Genomic DNA, 17,814 nt, shown 5'->3' with positions numbered 1-17,814 from the left:
GCAGAAACCCACTCGGCTCATGGAAAACTGCAACATTAGAAGGCACTGAAATTGCCGACAAAATTCAGAAGGCAGCATCATGTTGGTTTGTGGTTTGGAAGATAATGCAAGACTTGAAGAGTGGAAACATATTTTTAAACAGAAGTTGAAAGTAACAAAGATTTAGATTTCCATTCTTTGAGTTTACATCCAGAAAACTTCCTTATCAGCAAGGTTCTCAACGCACGTTTTTCAAACGTAGACACAATAAGCTCAGTGTTAATTAATTACTTTTGTGCTAGTTCTGAAATTGGGAAGAAGTCTCACAGAAATTCTGTGTCCTCTACCAGCTAAGCAGAGAGAAGAGCAGCTTGCAGAGCGATGAATGTGCAGGCCCAGCTACCGACTGGACTGTTGCCCAGAGTTCAAAACCCTGCCAGTGTTTGTTTTCTTCAGGTTTGGGAAAGAGTGAATATCACTGGCTGGGCTTCCTGGCTTCTTTCTCAGTAGTGGAACTGTACAGGCTCCCTCCCGTAGGTTCTGGGTTTGGAGGCATGACAGTTGCTGGGACCGTTCCTTAGAACGGGTCCGATGGCACCAGATGTGACTGGGAGTTTGCTAGCCCTGTTACCTTCTGCACCTTCCAGCAAGGGGTTAGTAGTTGGACCCTTCATTCACTGTCCTCCTTTTCTCTTTGCCTTCTCCAGAAGCTGGAGCTGTGCAGTATGCCCTATATTTTCAGGGCTGTGGGGTAAATAGTTGAACCCTTCGATTTTATTTTTTTTCCTTTCTTCCTGTTTCCCCAGTTTGAGATATATTAGGCATGTGTGTGAGAGAATATGGGATGGCCAGGGATCCCAGACATAACAAGAGCTGGAGGTGATCTAAAAAGTTTGAGTTTATGTATACACCTATGATATTTCAATATCCTAAAATACTCATTGTCTTAAGGCTCAAAATTTGTTGTGAACAGTTATTCTCTTTATGCAGTGTGTGGTAAAATAATCACGAGTCATCTGAAGTGTTCTCTGTATTAACTAAAATTAGAAAGCACTTGTGATGCTGTGTTTAATTAAAGGAAGTTTGTATTCACAGTTGGTATGATGTAACTCATTAAAACTTAGCTGTGAGCTCAGTGAAAATGGAGTCAATATGGTTCAGTATCAGACCTACCTAGGAGATACCTATCTAAATTATCTGAATTTGTTGGTAGACTTGGAATTAGTAGTACTTGTGGTTGGTTTTGTTTTCAGAAGCATCCTTAATGCATTAGTCATTTTATAAGCATAGGAAGTCTGGAACACTCTTGAGAGGTTTTGAACCTTTAATACCTAATATTAGAGCAGCTATGAGTGTTATAAATTATTTCTGATTAAAATCTTGGCACAGTTCTTGTGTGATATGCCAATATAGTAGCCATACAGGTTAAATGAGATAGATGTAGCTAACTTTATAATGTGGTCTGGTTTGTTATCTAGGTTCTCTGTATATTACCTTTTTTTTACAGCTGGATGTCATAAGTCTCTTGGCTTCTTACAAACCTTTGTCCATTTTGTACTGGTTGAATTGTTCAGATGAAAATGTGAAAGATTTTTACTTTTACTTTTAATTAGGTTTCCAAACAGAGTTGAGTCAAATTTCTGTATCTCCAAGGGAAATTAAAAGCACTCTGATTGTTTTTATATTCCCTCCTGATTCTTTCAAAAAAGAAATACAAAACTACATTGTTTCATTGTGTTGTAGGCTTAAGGCAAACACACGTCATTTTTGTAATATTACGCTTTTCTGGCTAAGCTATGATATATTCTTCAGTTAATGGCAACGTTGACAAAAGCTGCATATCATTTTAAATTGCAGTTTTCAGTTTATGATTTTTAACCTACTGTGGAATTCTCTCTGAAGCATGTATAAAACCCAACCCAGTTCTGTGATGTGTGTTGAGAGAATTTCCATAGAGAAACCCCATACCCTAATCTGCAACGAAAACCGAGTGTTTGATTAGCTTTCCTCCTTTAGGAACTTCGCATAACCTTATGATTAGTTTCAGTAGTAGAGATGGGGAAGCTGAAGCACAGGATTATATTGTCTCAGTTCAAATGGTGGATTTGGAGCAGAGCCATGAACACAGCTTAAGCTTATTTGAACTTTACTTCCTTTGCAGAGTGGGATACTTTGCTGTATCACATTGCATGCTCTCTGAGGCACCAAGTCTTACAGAATGTAAAACACGAATGTTCAGCTCAGTTGCAGAACAAACTTTCTAAATGTAGGCGGAAAAGAATGAAGTGTGAATTGGCAAAGCACTGCACGTTTCTTTATGCCTTTTCCTTTTTCTCTTGGTTACTCGAGTAGAAGGCTAAAATCTAAAATGGCTTATTTATCTTACTTCTCTTAATCATCTGTGATCATGGTGTAGCTGTAAGGTTGTAAAAAGTATAAGCAACAGCAGATATAAGTAAGCACTGGAGTTTCAGGGCAAACGTTTCAAAGTAGGCCTTAGTGCAAGCAGGTAAAATGATTATTCAAACCAGCCAAGGGATCACAGAGCAAAGGGTTCTTGAGAGGCAAGAAAGAATAAAAAAAAAATAGTGTATGTTAGAAAAGGGGGAGTTATATCTTGTTGAAATCTGAACATGTTTTCATATATTAGACCAGTGGTGGAAGCAGGAAAGAGTAGCATTTTCTTGCCCAGGTGATGGAATTTTTCATAATGAATAATAGTTCTGTTAGTTTTACTTCTCTTTCTACAGCTTGGTAGGCTACCTACCTTTTAAGAAGGTCAGATATGTATTTTGTTGGTTTTTCTTGTTTAAAAAAAAAAATAGCTTTACGTACTTGTCTTGGGATTTGTCTTTAAATTTTCTGCAGAGGAAAAGAAAGAAATGCTGAAGCCAGCAGAACCATCATAATAACTATTTATCTAAAAAAGCAATACAGTTTGTATTCTGCAGTGCCCCAGAGGAACATCTGTAAGGAAAAGATCTTAAAGAAAAGAAAATGTGTTATGATTTTTCAACAGATATTGATGTCATGTTTTCTTTAACCTGTTCAATTCAATTTAGACATCACGATCTTCAAAGAAGGTTCATAATTTTGGAAAGAGATCAAATTCAATAAAGAGAAATCCTAATGCACCAGTTGTCAGACGTGGCTGGCTCTACAAACAGGTACTCTTCCCCTCTTCACCCCCCCCCCCTTTTTTTTTTTTTTTTTTTTTTTTTTTTTTGGTAAAGTGTATAATGTACAAAACCCAATCATTGGCATAAACTACAATGATAGCAATATCAGAGTGAAACTATAAACTGTGAGGAACTGACACATGGTATTTTAATTAATTAGCTCTTTATTGGATAACATTCTGATACAAATGAGTAAGGGCATCAGACAAGTGCAGAACATTGAAATATTATATTCCTGTCTAAAATACACAAAGGGCTTGAAAAATCTAGGCAGATGTTTTTAGTAAATAGCTGAATTAATTTCAGGCATGCTGAGGTGATGGGACAAGGATACTAAGCCCAGCATACTGGTTTTTTAAATTCTGAAGTTTCTTTTGGTAGGCTGTATCTCTTAATGTTTTTTTTTTTTAAAGAATAAGTAAGTATTTTCAATAACAAAGTGGAAATCAAGCAATTTTTTCACATACGAAAAGAGAGGAATGCCTGTTTTCTTAATTCAAAGGTAATTATCTTAAAACCAGGGATCATTTTAGTTTTTCCTATTGAATGTAAACTAACCTGAAGTATGTGCTCTTTAGTATTTAGTGACAGTGTACCTACCCTGTTGTAGATTTGCTATTCTGCAATACCAAACCACTTGCACTTTCTTGCTCTGCAGGAAATCGGAGTAGAGTAATTCGGTCAAAAAATTGAACAACAAAACTGATTAGGCCATATTAGGAATATATTTTATAAATCCACCAAGAACCCTGTAACAACTTGCCATTTAAACTCAGCTGAGGCAAATGTGTACATGTAGTTTTGAATCTACATTATCATTTACTGTTGCTATTCTGATAGACTGGTATGACCCACAGAGATTTCTGGATGCTGTTGATCAGTCAGTTTTTAAAAATTACTATCAGATAAAAAGGTCTAGAAGTATCTGTTTAGTAGATTTTTCCATGTTTAGATACTCTTGTGGCCTCTACTCTCATTCAGTGTTGAGAGTGAAAAGTTGTCACAAAGGTGACAGATTTTTTTGCTTTGTTTTGGGACTATTAAACATTTAGCTTGAAAAAAATCACTCTTTTCCTAAAGTAACATTTTCTGGATTTTTTTAATTGAGACAATCATTTAATTTGATTGACATATGAAGTCTGGATTATAGCACAGGTGGTTGTGCTCGTAAGTATCTGTTAGTTTGTCTTTGCTGCCTACTTCTGAATAAGTTAGATTCATGATGATCTGGCTTTTCATTCTGAAGTCCTTTGTAGTGAGTTTTACATGTATGAAAAGATATGGTTATGTACCTGAACTAACTTACTGGAATGCTCTAAAGATTCTAGCTCATTTATGTCTCTTGTTTTACATCAAACCATGGATATTCAACACATAACGTAGTACAAAGATGTTGCTTTCCTAAAAATTATACTCTATGTTCACATTAACAAGTCCATTTTAGTGCATAATTATATTATTTTACTAATGAAGAAACAGTAGCTATACTTTAAGATCACAGAATTATGATGGTTGGAAGGGTCCTCTTGATCATCTAGCACAACCTCCCCTGCTCAAGCAGGCTCAGCTAGAGCAGGTTGTCCAGGACTGTGTCCAGCCAGGTTTTGAATATACTCACAGATGGAGACTGCACCACAACCTCTCTGGGCAGCCTGTGCCAGTGTTTGATCACTCGCACACTAAAAAAGTTTACCTCTGCTCAGGTGGAATTTCTTGTTTCTTAATTTGTGCCCATTACCTCTTCTCATGTCACTGGGCACCACTGGGAAGACTTTGGCTCCGTCTTCTTTAGGCTCTTCCATCAGGTATTTATACACGTTGGTGAGATGCCCCCAAGCTGCCCTTTCTCCAGACTGAACAGTCCCAGCTCCCTTAGCCTTTCTTCACATGAAAAGTGCTTCAATCCCTTAACCATCTTAGTGGCCCTTTGCTGGATTCACTCCAGTATGTTTATGTTTCTCTTGTACCAGTGAGCCCAGCACTGAACCCAGTGCTCCAGCTAGACCCCAGCACTCCAGCTAGACCCCAGTAGTGCTGAATCGAGAAGAAGGATGTCCTCCCTCCATCTGTTGGCAACCCTGCTAATGCAGTCCAGGATGCTGTTGGCCACCTCTGCCATGAGGGTTCGTTGCTGGCTCATGATCAGTTGTTGTCCACCAGGACCCCCCAGGTCCTTCTCCACAGAGCTCCTTTTTAGTTGATCAGCCCTGGTGTGTGCTGGTACATGGGGTTATTCCTCTCTAGATGGAGGACTGAGCATTGCCCTCTGTTGAACTTCATGAGATTCTTCCTGTTGAGGTCCCTATGGATGACAGCACAACCGTCTGGTGTATCAGCAACTCCTTTGTAGTTTGTATTACCTGCAAACTTGCTGAGGACGCATTCTGTCCCAGTGTGCAAGTCATTAACAAAGATACTAAATAGTCTTGGCCACAGTATCAAGCCCTGGGATAGACCACTAGCAACTGGCTGCCTCTGGTGCCACTGATCACCACCCTCTGGGCCTGGTAGTTCAACCAGTTTTCAATCTACCTCACTGTCAAAATGCATACCATTGGACAGGGTTTATGTGTAAAATAATTTAAATGCTGTGATGTTTGATTGGTTTTTGTAAGAAAAGGCATTGCTGTATGTTTCCATGTTGTAGTAGTAATTGAAAGCCAATTTAGTCAAGAGCTTTACCAACAGATGCTATCTTCAGAAATTTACAGTGAAAGCTTGTGCAGGTTTCTTTTTAATAGTAAGATAGCTTTCTTAACACGTTTGTGTAATCACAGAGAACAGCAAGTTTTGTTTGACTCGGGGTGTGCTGTCTCATTGCGTGTAATGCTGTTCTTCTGTGTCCTGGTTTCAGCTGGGATAGAGTTAATTGTCTTCCTAGTAGCTGATATAGTGCTATGTTTTGGGTTCAGTGTGAGAAGAATGTTGATAACACACTGATGTTTTCAGTTGTTGCTAAATAGTGTTTAGACTGAGTCAAGGATTTTTCAGCTTCTCACGCCCAGCCAGGAAGAAGGCTGGAGGGGCACAAGAAATTGGCAGAGGACACAGACAGGGCAGCTGACCCAAACTGGCCAACGAGGGGTATTCCATACCACGGGACGTCCGATCTAGTATAGGAACTGGGCGGGGTGGGGGCGGGGGGATCGCCTCTCGGGGACTAACTGGGCGTCAATCGGCGGGTGGTGAGCAATTGCACTGCGCATCATTTATATATTCAAATCCTTTTACTATTACTGCTGTCATTTTATTAGTGTTATCTTTATTATTATTAGTTTATTCTGTTCTATTAAACCGTTCTTCTCTCAACCCACGAGTTTTACTTCTTTTCCTGATTTTCTCCCCCATCCCACTGGGTGAGGGGGGAGTGAGTGAGTGGCTGCATGGTGCTTAATTGCTGGCTGGGGTTAAACCACGACATTCTGTCATTTTTCTACTAATTTTTAAGTCTGGAGTCAACTTTTTTTTGGAAGGTGTTTACTGTGAACATACTGTTACCATACTATGACATAATCACAATAAAGAGGAAACAATAATTAGTAAATCCACTGATACAGAAAGGATGTACTTTAAAATAGGAAAGAATTTAAAATATGAGAAGCACACAGTCATTTTGTGTGCACCTCTGCTATGTCTGAAGAAGGCCACAAGATCATTCCTAGCTTGTCTAATTGCTGGCAGAATTTTTACACGTGGCTGTGTAGAAACCTGCTGGTGTTTTTGAGTGATGGGATAAATGTGACGTTGCATAACAGCCTCTTCAGAAAGCCCTTCTGAGAGTTTGTGATAATCCTTTATACTGAAGAAGTTTGGGTGTTTTCACAGCGTACAGTTGATTTTTATGGCCAGTGTCCTTTGGGCCAGGGGTTCAGCACCCTAATCCACTACAGAGTCAGTGACCTTGTCAGTGAGGTGGGGGAGGCAGCCTCCCCTCCTCCTGTCTGCCTTTCCAGCTGGGCCATAGGAGCTGACTGCTATGGGCAGTGCTTCCAGACTTCATTAGTGTTTGTTAAGCCACTTTGAGGTCCTCAGAAGGAAGGTGCTATAAAGTGTTCAGTTATTCTCTTTATGAAAACGTTTGTAGCAAAAGGATGTATTTAACTTTTTCTGAATAATATTTCCTAGCTAACGCTTGCTTCACCCTTTCTTCTCCCACCTTCAGCTCACTTTCCTCACCCCAAAAAGAGCAGAGCTTGAAATATGATGCTAAAAATTATGCTGAATTTTCTCACAAAACCCCCCAAAGAACCCCAAAAACAAATCCACCCCACAGTTTTTCATTATAGAATCCCTCTTCTTGGTTGTCACAAAACCTATTTCCTACAGGAATATTGATAATTCACATGTACTTTTCTTCTTGGAACAGATTAACATATTTATTAAATCTGATTCTACTAGGATGTGCGTGCTGCAATGCTCTGGCTTATTTACACTGCAGTAGCGGTGGCAGTCTTTCATTCTGAGTTGTGCAGTGTAAATTGGTTACAAGCATAAAAGAAAATGAAATTGCTTTATGAATAAACTTTATTTGGGAAAGAAATTTCCTCTAGATATGAGTGGTAGTAGAAGATGAAGCTCAGCAGAGAGTTTCTTCGGAAAACAAAGGATGGTGTACCCTAATTATTACCTTGCTCTTTTCCTTTTTAAAAAAAATGTATACATTTTTTTGGTTAACTGTAGAATGTAGTCTCTAGCATGCTAAAATAATCAGCTCCTGTTCTTGAATCATGTTAACTTTAGGCTTCCTGGGCTATGATCTTTGTTTACAGTGTCAAGTCGGTGATGACAAGTCAAAGATACTTAAAATATCTTAGCCAAGAAAATGAACTACTAGCACACACCACAATTATGTATTACCTGGTTTACTTTATGAACTATTGCTGTTAACAGTTTGAAAGTTCTTACTTGATCACTTTGATTAATACAGGATAGCACTGGAATGAAGTTGTGGAAGAAACGGTGGTTTGTGCTCTCAGATCTGTGTCTCTTCTATTATAGAGGTAAGTTCCACTCAGGAGAGCTTTGATTGCTAGTTTTACTGGAAGCACATAAATTTTGACACATGACTCAAATGTAAGAAAGAAGAAGCTGCTACTTAATTTAATGGATTAAAGTAGTTGTATAGCTGTCAATATACAGGCCTGCTACTTTTATCTTTCTTTTTTTTTTTTTTTATTTCTTAATTACCAATTTCACATAATTTCTTCCTGCTTGTCAGGTATGCTCAAAGGGCAAACCCATTCACAGCCACCTCCTTTATTAAATTTTGTATTGTAGTTTTCTCACTATTTCTGTTGCTAGGAACTAGATATGCCAGGTTAAATCTGATTTTTCATGCAAACTAAGTAACTGAAATGGGGATAGGGAAAGGATAGTGCAGGGAAGCTGAAATTCTGCCTTTGGAATGATAAAGAGAATATATATGCCTTTTGGGAATCTAATCAGTGTTCATGAATACTTATAGAGTGAAATGTTGTCTAATTCCATATCAGTAGAAGTCTCTGCTGTATTTGGAACAAAGAAATCTGTTAGTACCCTTATGTAGCTACATCAGACTTATTTTACATGGGAAAAATTAGCTGCTTATAATTCTAGTCTGGAGATATGTATGTTAGAAAACCGATTCCTTCACCATTACAGATTATTAAATGTAGTGCTCCTGAGGGGATAAGCAAATGGGATTTGTGCATATGGAAATGTATTCAATCATGAAATAAGGTGTACAACCGTAATAGTTTAAAGGAGGCTATGAGCAAAGAACATTGTAAAGCATGGCAAAATAGAGGAAGATAAACAATTAAGGCCATCTACAGCCTTAACTACAGATGAAGGATAAGAAAGGGTTTCAGTTTAGGATGAACTGGTAGAAGCGATGTTGATGCTGGTGATGCTGAGAGCAGTGACTGATGACTTTAAAATGCTGTTCTGTTAAAGTGCAGCATGGGTCTAATCTAATCAAGACAAATCAGATCATGAAACATAAAAGCTCTGTGACTGTTTAACTGTTGTACTTAACAAATTCTGAATTATTGAAATATAATCATTAGGCTTTGCTTCTTTACCCCAAGAAGTATAGATGTTGGGTAAACCACTGCTGAGTCAAAATTAGGCTATAATTTCAGTCATGGAGACATTGATTGTGATACAGTTACACTGCATTTAATTAAGTGGTCATTATATACTCTGTGCTTTTATAGGGTTTTCTTTTTTAAACAAGTCTTCAGGCTCTGCCTTCCAAAGGGTCTAAAGGCAATGCTGCTTTGTAGCTGCCTTAAGAACAAATTAAATTGACTTAAAGCACTGCACATGAAGTATCTCAAAATAAAACAAAAAGCAATAAGCAAAACCAACAAACAAATAAAATAAATCAAAACAGCTCTATAATCTTACTTTTTCATTTCTACATGTCAGTGTGCCAAATAAGCTGAAATACAAGCAGAATAGTCTAAATTGTTTATATGATAAACTTAGCTTTTAGCTATCACTAACTAACAGAAAACAGTTAAAGCAGATAAACTGTAATTAAACTTGTATAGTGATAGTCTTATAGGTATTAGAAATGACTACTAAAATATAAAAAACTTGCACTCTAAAACATGTGCTTTTACATTTTTGTTAATTCTGTCTCAGATATTGAAAAAATGGAAAGGGGGGAGCCACGCACTTATTCCGAGATCACAAACAGTGTTTCTGTTTGTGCGATTGTGGTTGTTGGGGTTTTGGGGGGTGGTTTTTTGGTTTTGTTAGCAAATCTTACTGAACTTTTACAGTTGTGTTACAATGTTAGCAGCTTAAATCTAATTTGGAGATGAAAAGAAAAATTATTTCATTGGTTTTTTTTGGAGTTTAGAGACTACTGTTTTTCTGTTTCACGGAGGGATAAAAGACTGCCTGCTTTCATATTGGAAGGTTATTGTTGCAACAAATAAAAGATCTTGGAGCTAGACAGAAGATCTGCTATTTTTCTCTTGTATTATTCATACACAGCATACAAGTAAAGATGGGTATGGTACAGTGTAATGTGTAGATAAAAGCTAGTCTGATTGGAAACACATTTTCAAAATCTGGAAATGGAATGCAGCAGTATGTCTTTGGCAGAGACTAAAGTCCTCCAGACATGCAGCTGTTCAGTGGAAGAAAAATGCTTAATGCTTTTATATGGCACTAGTGGGTGTGACTTAGTAGTAAGTCAAAGTGTAATCTAGCAGAAGAAGGGAATTTTTCCCAGAAACAGCAGTCCAAATAAAGTGAACCCCAACATTTACTATGCGTTCTGGGACAGGGAAAAAAAGGCAGATTTTTTTCATGTGTGGGGCTAGCAAGGAGTGAATAATTGAGAGGGGAAGGTGGGATGGATTCAGGCTCACTTATGAGTACAGTTGAGTACCTGAAAGTAAATCCACTCCCTTCATTTCTTTTCTACCTTTTAATCAGAATAATTTTATGGTCAGTTCTCCAATTAAATTACTATCCAAGAAAGCATAATTTTTACATCTATCATGTCATGTAATATTAAAACGGCTCAGCAGAGCTTTCCCCATATGAATAACTTAAATGAAAGTTGTGGCTTTTCAGAATTTAGTGAGTAAATGAGAACTGGGAAAAGATCTGTAAATCCGTGTATGAGAGGGAGTTCTTTTGTGCTGTTTACATGTATTTTAATTGTAGCTATTAATTTTCCATGCTTGAAACTTTGGAATATCTATGTTTTCATCTTAATTTCATAGATACATAGTCATTTGTTGTGGGCAGTTCCTTCAACTAAGGGAAGTGTTATGGGGGACAGTGTCCTAAGATACTGGTTGTAAATAGAAGTTCTGTATCTGAAATAGAATTAAGATTGACTTTGTGAATTGCATCCAATTATTCCTTTATTAAAGTATAATTGAATTAAAGAGCTGGTTGTGGTTCCCAATTAAAATGTCAACTTATTACAATGTATTGTTCTAAAATTTTATGTAAAACAAGGTTCTGGAAAAAGGGTGTTTGTTTGGGGGGAGAGTTTGTTTTTTACGATTTTCTGAAACATGTGCATTCTTACAAATAGCATGTAACTGAGTGTAAACTCTTAATGGGAATTATAAAAACTTGTAGCTTGATATGCCCAATATCTTAAGAAGAATGTGCAAATTTTCTCTGAGGCCAACAATCAGAAGCAGTATTTTAAAATACTTCTGCTCTCGTAGGTATTTGCAATTTTTACTGAGCAGGCAATAGATAGCAAGTATCATTCTTGTCACTGAATTAGAGGCTTGACTTCCACCTGCTTTTCAGTTTTGAACTCCTATGCAGGTGAGCGCTGGTCCCCAGAAAGCTCTAGGCATATCCACTCGTGGTGTTTTGCATAAGGCAGATTCCATAAGGTAGCTCATGTGCTTCAACTTTTGCAAACTAGCACACGCGGGGGCGGGGTGGGTCAGGTTATGCTTGTCCATCTTGGGAAAAAGTCAAAGGTGGCCGTTTTCAGGTGGCCGAGATTTCACAGTGCTTATCAGGTTTTTGGGGGCACACACTTGTGCGGTACACGTCCCGTGGCAGAGAGGGACTGCACAATTGCTCCTGTGGTCTGCACCCTTCTGAGACTGTGTACAGGCACCTGCATAACAAATCAGTCGGGCTTTCTGATTCTCTGATGCATTTTCTTCCGAGGTAAACTTCTCGGTAGTGGTCTTGTGTTGTTAAATACAGAGTTTCAGTGAAGTGTCTGAATACAAGTGTTATGTGTCAAAACACTTTGTTTCTCTAATCGAAGACTATTTATTCACAGATGAGAAAGAAGAAGGAATACTAGGTAGCATCCTTCTACCTAGTTTTCAGATATCTGTCCTTTCTGCTGAGGACCATATTAACCGCAAATATGCCTTCAAGGTAAGGGAATCAATCTTTCAGTTTAATTTTATGTCTGAAAGCACAATAGCCTAGTGATCAGAACTCATTTTACTGAGTAGTTATGCAAAAGAGGATTGACAAACAGCTTCTGAGACTGATTTTTGCATGATACAATAGCAGAGGATTCGGGTATTTAGCCTGATGTAACTATAGACATAACTATCAGAGTGAGAAAATGGATGAATATCACTTATTAGTAGTCTTTTATTTTTAATTCATGGATCTTAAATACTGTGTGTTGGTTTAGAATTGTAGATGCATCTGCAGCTGGACTTATCCCACTAATTAAAGCTCTTTAAATACAAAGTATCTTTGCATATAAATAAAAATAAGGTTTTATTATCAATTGAATCATAATATTACATGAATCATTGTTAGGAGTGTTTCACAGCTAATGTTTTTAATCATGATATAAATCACTCTGCTAAATATTTTCTCTTGATTTTTGTTGTTGTCGTTGTTTTATGAGCTCCTTTTGGCTCTTCTTTTGGCCTCCTAAGCAACACATCGTTTATTGACTATGGTAAGTACAAATTAAAACTTACTGTTTCATTCAGACTGCAAAAATCTATGCCAAAATCTTATTGATAATAATTAACATAATTTACATTAATGGATAGTCAAGATAGTTTTTAACAGATTGAAGAAATTTAAGGACTTTTTATTGAGCGTACTAATGAAGAAGCAGCTATGATTGAAAATTGTAGGGAATTATTTTGAAAATATGAATGCAGTGACAGACAAACATCGAAGTGTTCCTTCTGATGGTTTTTCTGATAATATTATTTGCAGAAATCTTATTATAGAAAACATTAGAGTTAGTATACGGTAACATTATTTGCCTCTTTTCTTTTACAGGATCTTATGTTTTTATTGCAATGACCATGTCATTTCCAATCAGGCAGCTCATCCAAACATGAGGACCTATTATTTCTGCACAGATACAGGGAAGGAAATGGAGCTGTGGATGAAAGCCATGACAGATGCAGCACTTGTGCAGACAGAACCTGTGAAAAGGTAGTGTGGATTGACAAAACAGTGGCACACTGTATTTCTTTTTCATATTTAGTTTGATTTATTTAAATGAAAGAGTTTACCTTAGAACAGAATGTAAGTTGGCTGAAGTAATTTCTCCTTATATTGCAGACCCCTTACAAATTTAACAATGTTGGATAAAATTTTGAAGTGGTAAAAATAGACTAAGTTCTGTTCTGAATATGGATGCCTTGAGTGTAAGGGGCTAGAAGAAAAAAAAAAAAAAAGACTCTTTCCTTTAGCCAGCAGTATCAAAAGAAGTCCAATGACAAAATACTATGTGCAGGCATGTTTGTCTTCCCCTGCCCTCCTGACTGAATAGCAATAGCAGCTCAACTGGTGGTAGTCTTTGGCTTAAAGCTGTCTAAGTCTCAAATTCACAACTGTAGTTTCTGGCTAAATTAAACAGTTGTGCCTATGGGCAACCTGTGGGGAGCAATTCTTGTTCATCATTAAGCTGTCATCAAATTTATACTTACCTAATCTGGAGCCTTATCCTTTATGTATCCATGTGTTGACAGAGAAAAGCGAGTTATCACTGGAAGCCTTGTGTTCTCAGAAACTGAATATTGTCTGCTGCTGTCTACCCAGTAAGAATAGTTTTCTCTCTGAAATGTGGTCCCTTGGGTCAGCTCCATGGCATCTATAATGGAAACCTCATCAGCTGAAAATTTAGAAGCTTCTCATTATTGATGGCACAGAAGTTATTGCTGATGGCTGCTGTCACTTGATCTGTTCTGCACTCTGTTAGTTCTTGCTACACTGGAGCTAAATGAATGGCAGCAATGCTGAGAAATGTTAAGTTTAAAAAAAAAAAAAAAAAAAATCACATAGATGCAGGTACCAAAGAAGGAGAAGGAAGGTACAATTTTTGCAGAAGAGTAAGCACATTCAATTTGTTGTTAAATTACAAGCAATCTTTCTGAACTTTGCCTTGCTAATGCAAGTCATTCCTCTTAACTTGTTCCTGGCATTTCTATATCCCATGTTCCAGTATGGTGCTGGCAGAAGCATAAAATGAATGCAGAATGATTAGACACTTTTAATGTTACATGTTTTAATGTTTTGTGAGCTTCTTAGTCAAACATAATGAAGCTTTTACTTACACCAATCTACAGGACATTCAGAAGTCTAACAGTAAATGAGAACACTTTTAAATTTGCACCTGTGCAACTTTTTAGTGACTAATCTTAAACAAAAGGTTGAAATCTTAGCTTTCATCTCCAAGATACTTTAAATATAGAGATAGTATATGAAGTATTTAATTCTCTGCATTGGACAGCATAGCAAAATAGCTTAACAGAAAAAATACTTTGTTCTCTGTACTTTGAAAAAATAACACATGTGCTTCAAGCTGTCAGGGGTCATGTGTGTTTTTCCCAAAATTACTGAAAATAAAAGATTTCAGCTTACAGAAAGGAGGAGTGGTAGGTCCAATTACCACAATGAAATTTGATCTGATTATGTATGATTTCATAATATATATGAAGATTTTATGGTTTTTGTCTTCTGTAACCCTCCTCAAGTTTGGGAACAGTCAATGTTATGGGGAAGGGGTGAGCAGAGTCAATTTGAGCATAAGCAAGTGGACACTTAATAGCATTTTCACCTTTTACTTCCTCTGTTCAGAGGTTTTAAGAGATTGCTCTTAAAAGAATGAAGTTACTTTACAAAATAAAATGTTTCATTCAGCTTAGTGAATAATAAACTTAATCTGAAAAATCAGTTTTGGTTCGCATTGTAAGTGTATTGCAGTTAGCTGTGGTAGCTTACAGATGGCGAAATGATTAAACCAAATCAGACCCACTTAACTTCTAACAAAAATCATGTATTGATTGGCTAAGCGCTTCATGGGGGGAATAATACTCAAGTGAGTCATTCTGACTCTCTTTTTGAACCAGTGAAATGACCTTCATTTGATATTTGCAATACTGTGAAGAATGAACGTTTGAAGAGGACATCGTTGTAGTAGAAAAAAAATTAGTGTGAAAAAAGTGCATCTCCGTTTGACAGAGCCTCCTTAATAAGTGTCGTCTTCATAGTCTCTCCCATAATAGGCAATGCTCTATAGAAGATACTTAGTAAATTATATAGACAGATGTTATGTTATTACTTGTGACATTTCTTTTAACGTAAGAAGCAAGCTAAAATGTTTATGTAAATATCAACTCTTTTGTGTGGTTCATCAATACAGCTGTACAGTCGTGTTAGCTGCCTCGGAGCCTACGAAGACACGTCGTGAGCTCCACTGCAGGCGGGTCGTCCTCCTAGGCTGCAGTGCCGTGGCAGCTATAATAAGATGGATGTGCAGTCCACTGCCACGAAGGGTGTTCCAGCTCCTGGAATGCTTGGCCATGCATTCCTACCCCCTTCTGTCAGCTGCATTGATGTCTGCCTATTTCAGGTGTTTGGCAGCGTATAGGCAAACAGTGGGGAGTCCCAATCCAGCTGAATTTATTTTACACCTTTCATCCAGCTATACGTGCACCTGCGATCTGCCTTGCATTGCTTTTGGTGCTTATCTTACTCCTTGGTGAATCTGTAGCACCCTAAATGAGTAGAAAAGCACTCGGTAGCAACAGCAGTAGTTTTCTGCCTGGATATGACAGGCAGAATGGACGTGCCAACAGCCAAAACAAGTGTCAGAAAAGCAACAGGAAAAGTGACTTATGTTATACCATCTTGTTGTTTTAATTCAGGCGAGAAACCTCAGGATGAAACAGAAGTAGATGTGACCTCTATTAAAAGTTTGTTAGTAGTCTTGAAATAATTACTTCAGAGAAAATAACATTTCAAGACCAGCAAAGTCTAAAAGACTTTTGTGTCTGTTAGCTATAATAAGGAAGAAAATCCTTCAGACATCTGTTTTCTAAAGAATCCATCTTTTGGCTATCAAACCAGTTCTTAAAATGAACCATGTAGCAGGATATGATCTTATCCAGAAGAAATACTGTTTCTTCCCTGTAAAAATCTGTTAACTATTAAGGATTGTATTACCTCATCTCTAAGTAGCCTAAAGTTTGGCATGCACATAGCTCTAAGCATAAATGATTTTGGTTCAGTCAAATTCAGCCAGTACCTTTGTTTCTCTCTTCTTTTTTTTTTTTTTTTTCTAGACGTTCTAACATTGTACTGAATACAGTTTTCTGACAGACTAGGTACTTACGATACAATAGCTAGAGTCATTAAGAACTTACTTCCTTAAATATCTATGTGAGCTGGTGTTGAACCACTCTGAAGTGCTTATTAATATAAAAAGGCCAATCATAAGTCAGAGTTTTTAGAGTATAGTTCTTAAATCTAGAAGTCAAGGTACTTCACTGCTTATGATACTCTGGAAAGCCAAACCCAACAGTCTGTTAAATTGAATGTTTCAGCTTTAAATAATTTCAGAGCTACAATTTGTATCTTTATTTTTCTGAGTACGTGAGTTCCTTCAAGACAAAAGACAAAAGGAATGTTAAAACACTAAGCTGGGCGGGGCGTGGGGGGGGTTGCCTGGTTCTCCATAAAATATTCTTACTTTCAACATACAGTTAGCAACATAATATGGAAACGAGATACTGAGGTGAGAAAATAAAAATGTAACCACTTCTTTTACAACTGATCTGCAGTCACAGCAGAACAACTCCTTTCTGATGTATAACTGCAGGGAAGAACAAACATTATTTGGTCCTATTGACTTAACTGTAATTACTCCTTTCTAAACATTTTTGTTTTAATTTTACCTAGATAGTAAATTCAAGTTTAATAATGTACTGAGAGACCTATCAAAATAATTAAACACAAATACTTTAGTCAGTGAGAAACTATTTAAGCCTATGACTCAAAATATGATCTCAAACAACCTCTCTGAATTAGCAAAACATCTTACTCACTCCACGTTGTATCACTGCAGACCACAGTTAAGTTGTATCTATGAGTACTGATTGCTTGCTTGTGTTTGTAGATGCTAATATCCACCAACATACTGATTTATCATTTTTACCCTAAATGCCAATTTCTCTACTCTCCCATGTTTGAGAGCATCATTTTTCTGTCCTTTCACTGTCAGCTGTGTGTGCTAAAGCCTTTGTTTCTTCTGAGTGATGCAGCATGTACTAAGAAAAGATATTTTACTTTTTTTTTTCCCTCCTCCTAGTGTAGCTACTTTCCCTGAACAGCACAAGCTAACCTGCCAAAAAAGCGCTTGTTTGCATAGCGACATCCACAGTGGGGGTTTACTGATGTTGCTGGGTTTGGAAAAAATGGCTTTTTCTTTTCAAATGCCTCTGCCTGGCTTTATTAAATCACAGTCCTCATGTCTATCTGAAACTTAATTACATGCCCCTCATCCAACCCTTTCAGAATTATTTTGTTTATATAAACCAGCAGAAAATAGTACTTTTCCTGCATTACTCTTCCATACATATTATTCCTGTTTGGCTGTGGAGAACTATAAATTGCATTCAGTATATGCTGAAAGTGCTCATTCGCTTCATCTTTTCCCTATTCCGTCCTCAAAATACCCTGCAAGTTTTGTTGAATATGTTTTTTGAGAGCTAAATATAAATATGGAGCCAAATATAAATATGGATTTATGTTTCTTATGTTTACCTATTAGTTTCTGATAATTCTTTCCCATTTGGATCCTTTGTTGTGGGAAGAGGTCTCTTGCTCACACTGGGTTGCCTGATTTGAAGCACAAAGTTCAAGGAGAGCCCAGAAGTCTATTTGAGAGTCAGTCATTCAG

The 17,814-nt window shown here is 37.3% G+C and overlaps 1 protein-coding gene across 16 annotated transcripts in view; it reads left to right on the top strand.

Annotated features, from left to right (window-relative positions):
- The window catches only part of PLEKHA5 (pleckstrin homology domain containing A5), a 172,915-nt gene that overhangs the window by 107,009 nt on the left and 48,092 nt on the right, over positions 1-17,814 (top strand). For 14 of the 16 annotated variants that reach the window (XR_007508674.1, XM_049821693.1, XM_049821690.1 and 11 more), the window contains 4 exons: positions 3,042-3,146; positions 8,086-8,158; positions 11,926-12,026; positions 12,949-13,064. Coding sequence is in view for 15 of the 16 variants with exons in the window: in XM_049821693.1 (XP_049677650.1) it covers positions 3,042-3,146; positions 8,086-8,158; positions 11,926-12,026; positions 12,949-13,064 (395 nt within the window). In the remaining variant the exon portion in view is untranslated. Of the gene's footprint in view, positions 1-3,041; positions 3,147-8,085; positions 8,159-11,925; positions 12,027-12,547; positions 12,571-12,948; positions 13,065-17,814 lie in introns of those variants that run through there. The other 2 variants (XM_049821697.1, XM_049821694.1) reach the window with 2 other exon arrangements.

This window comes from Accipiter gentilis, chromosome 18, assembly GCF_929443795.1.
Source record: "Accipiter gentilis chromosome 18, bAccGen1.1, whole genome shotgun sequence".
Taxonomy (NCBI): Eukaryota; Metazoa; Chordata; class Aves; order Accipitriformes; family Accipitridae; genus Astur; species Astur gentilis.
This window is presented reverse-complemented; position numbering and strand designations above follow the sequence as displayed.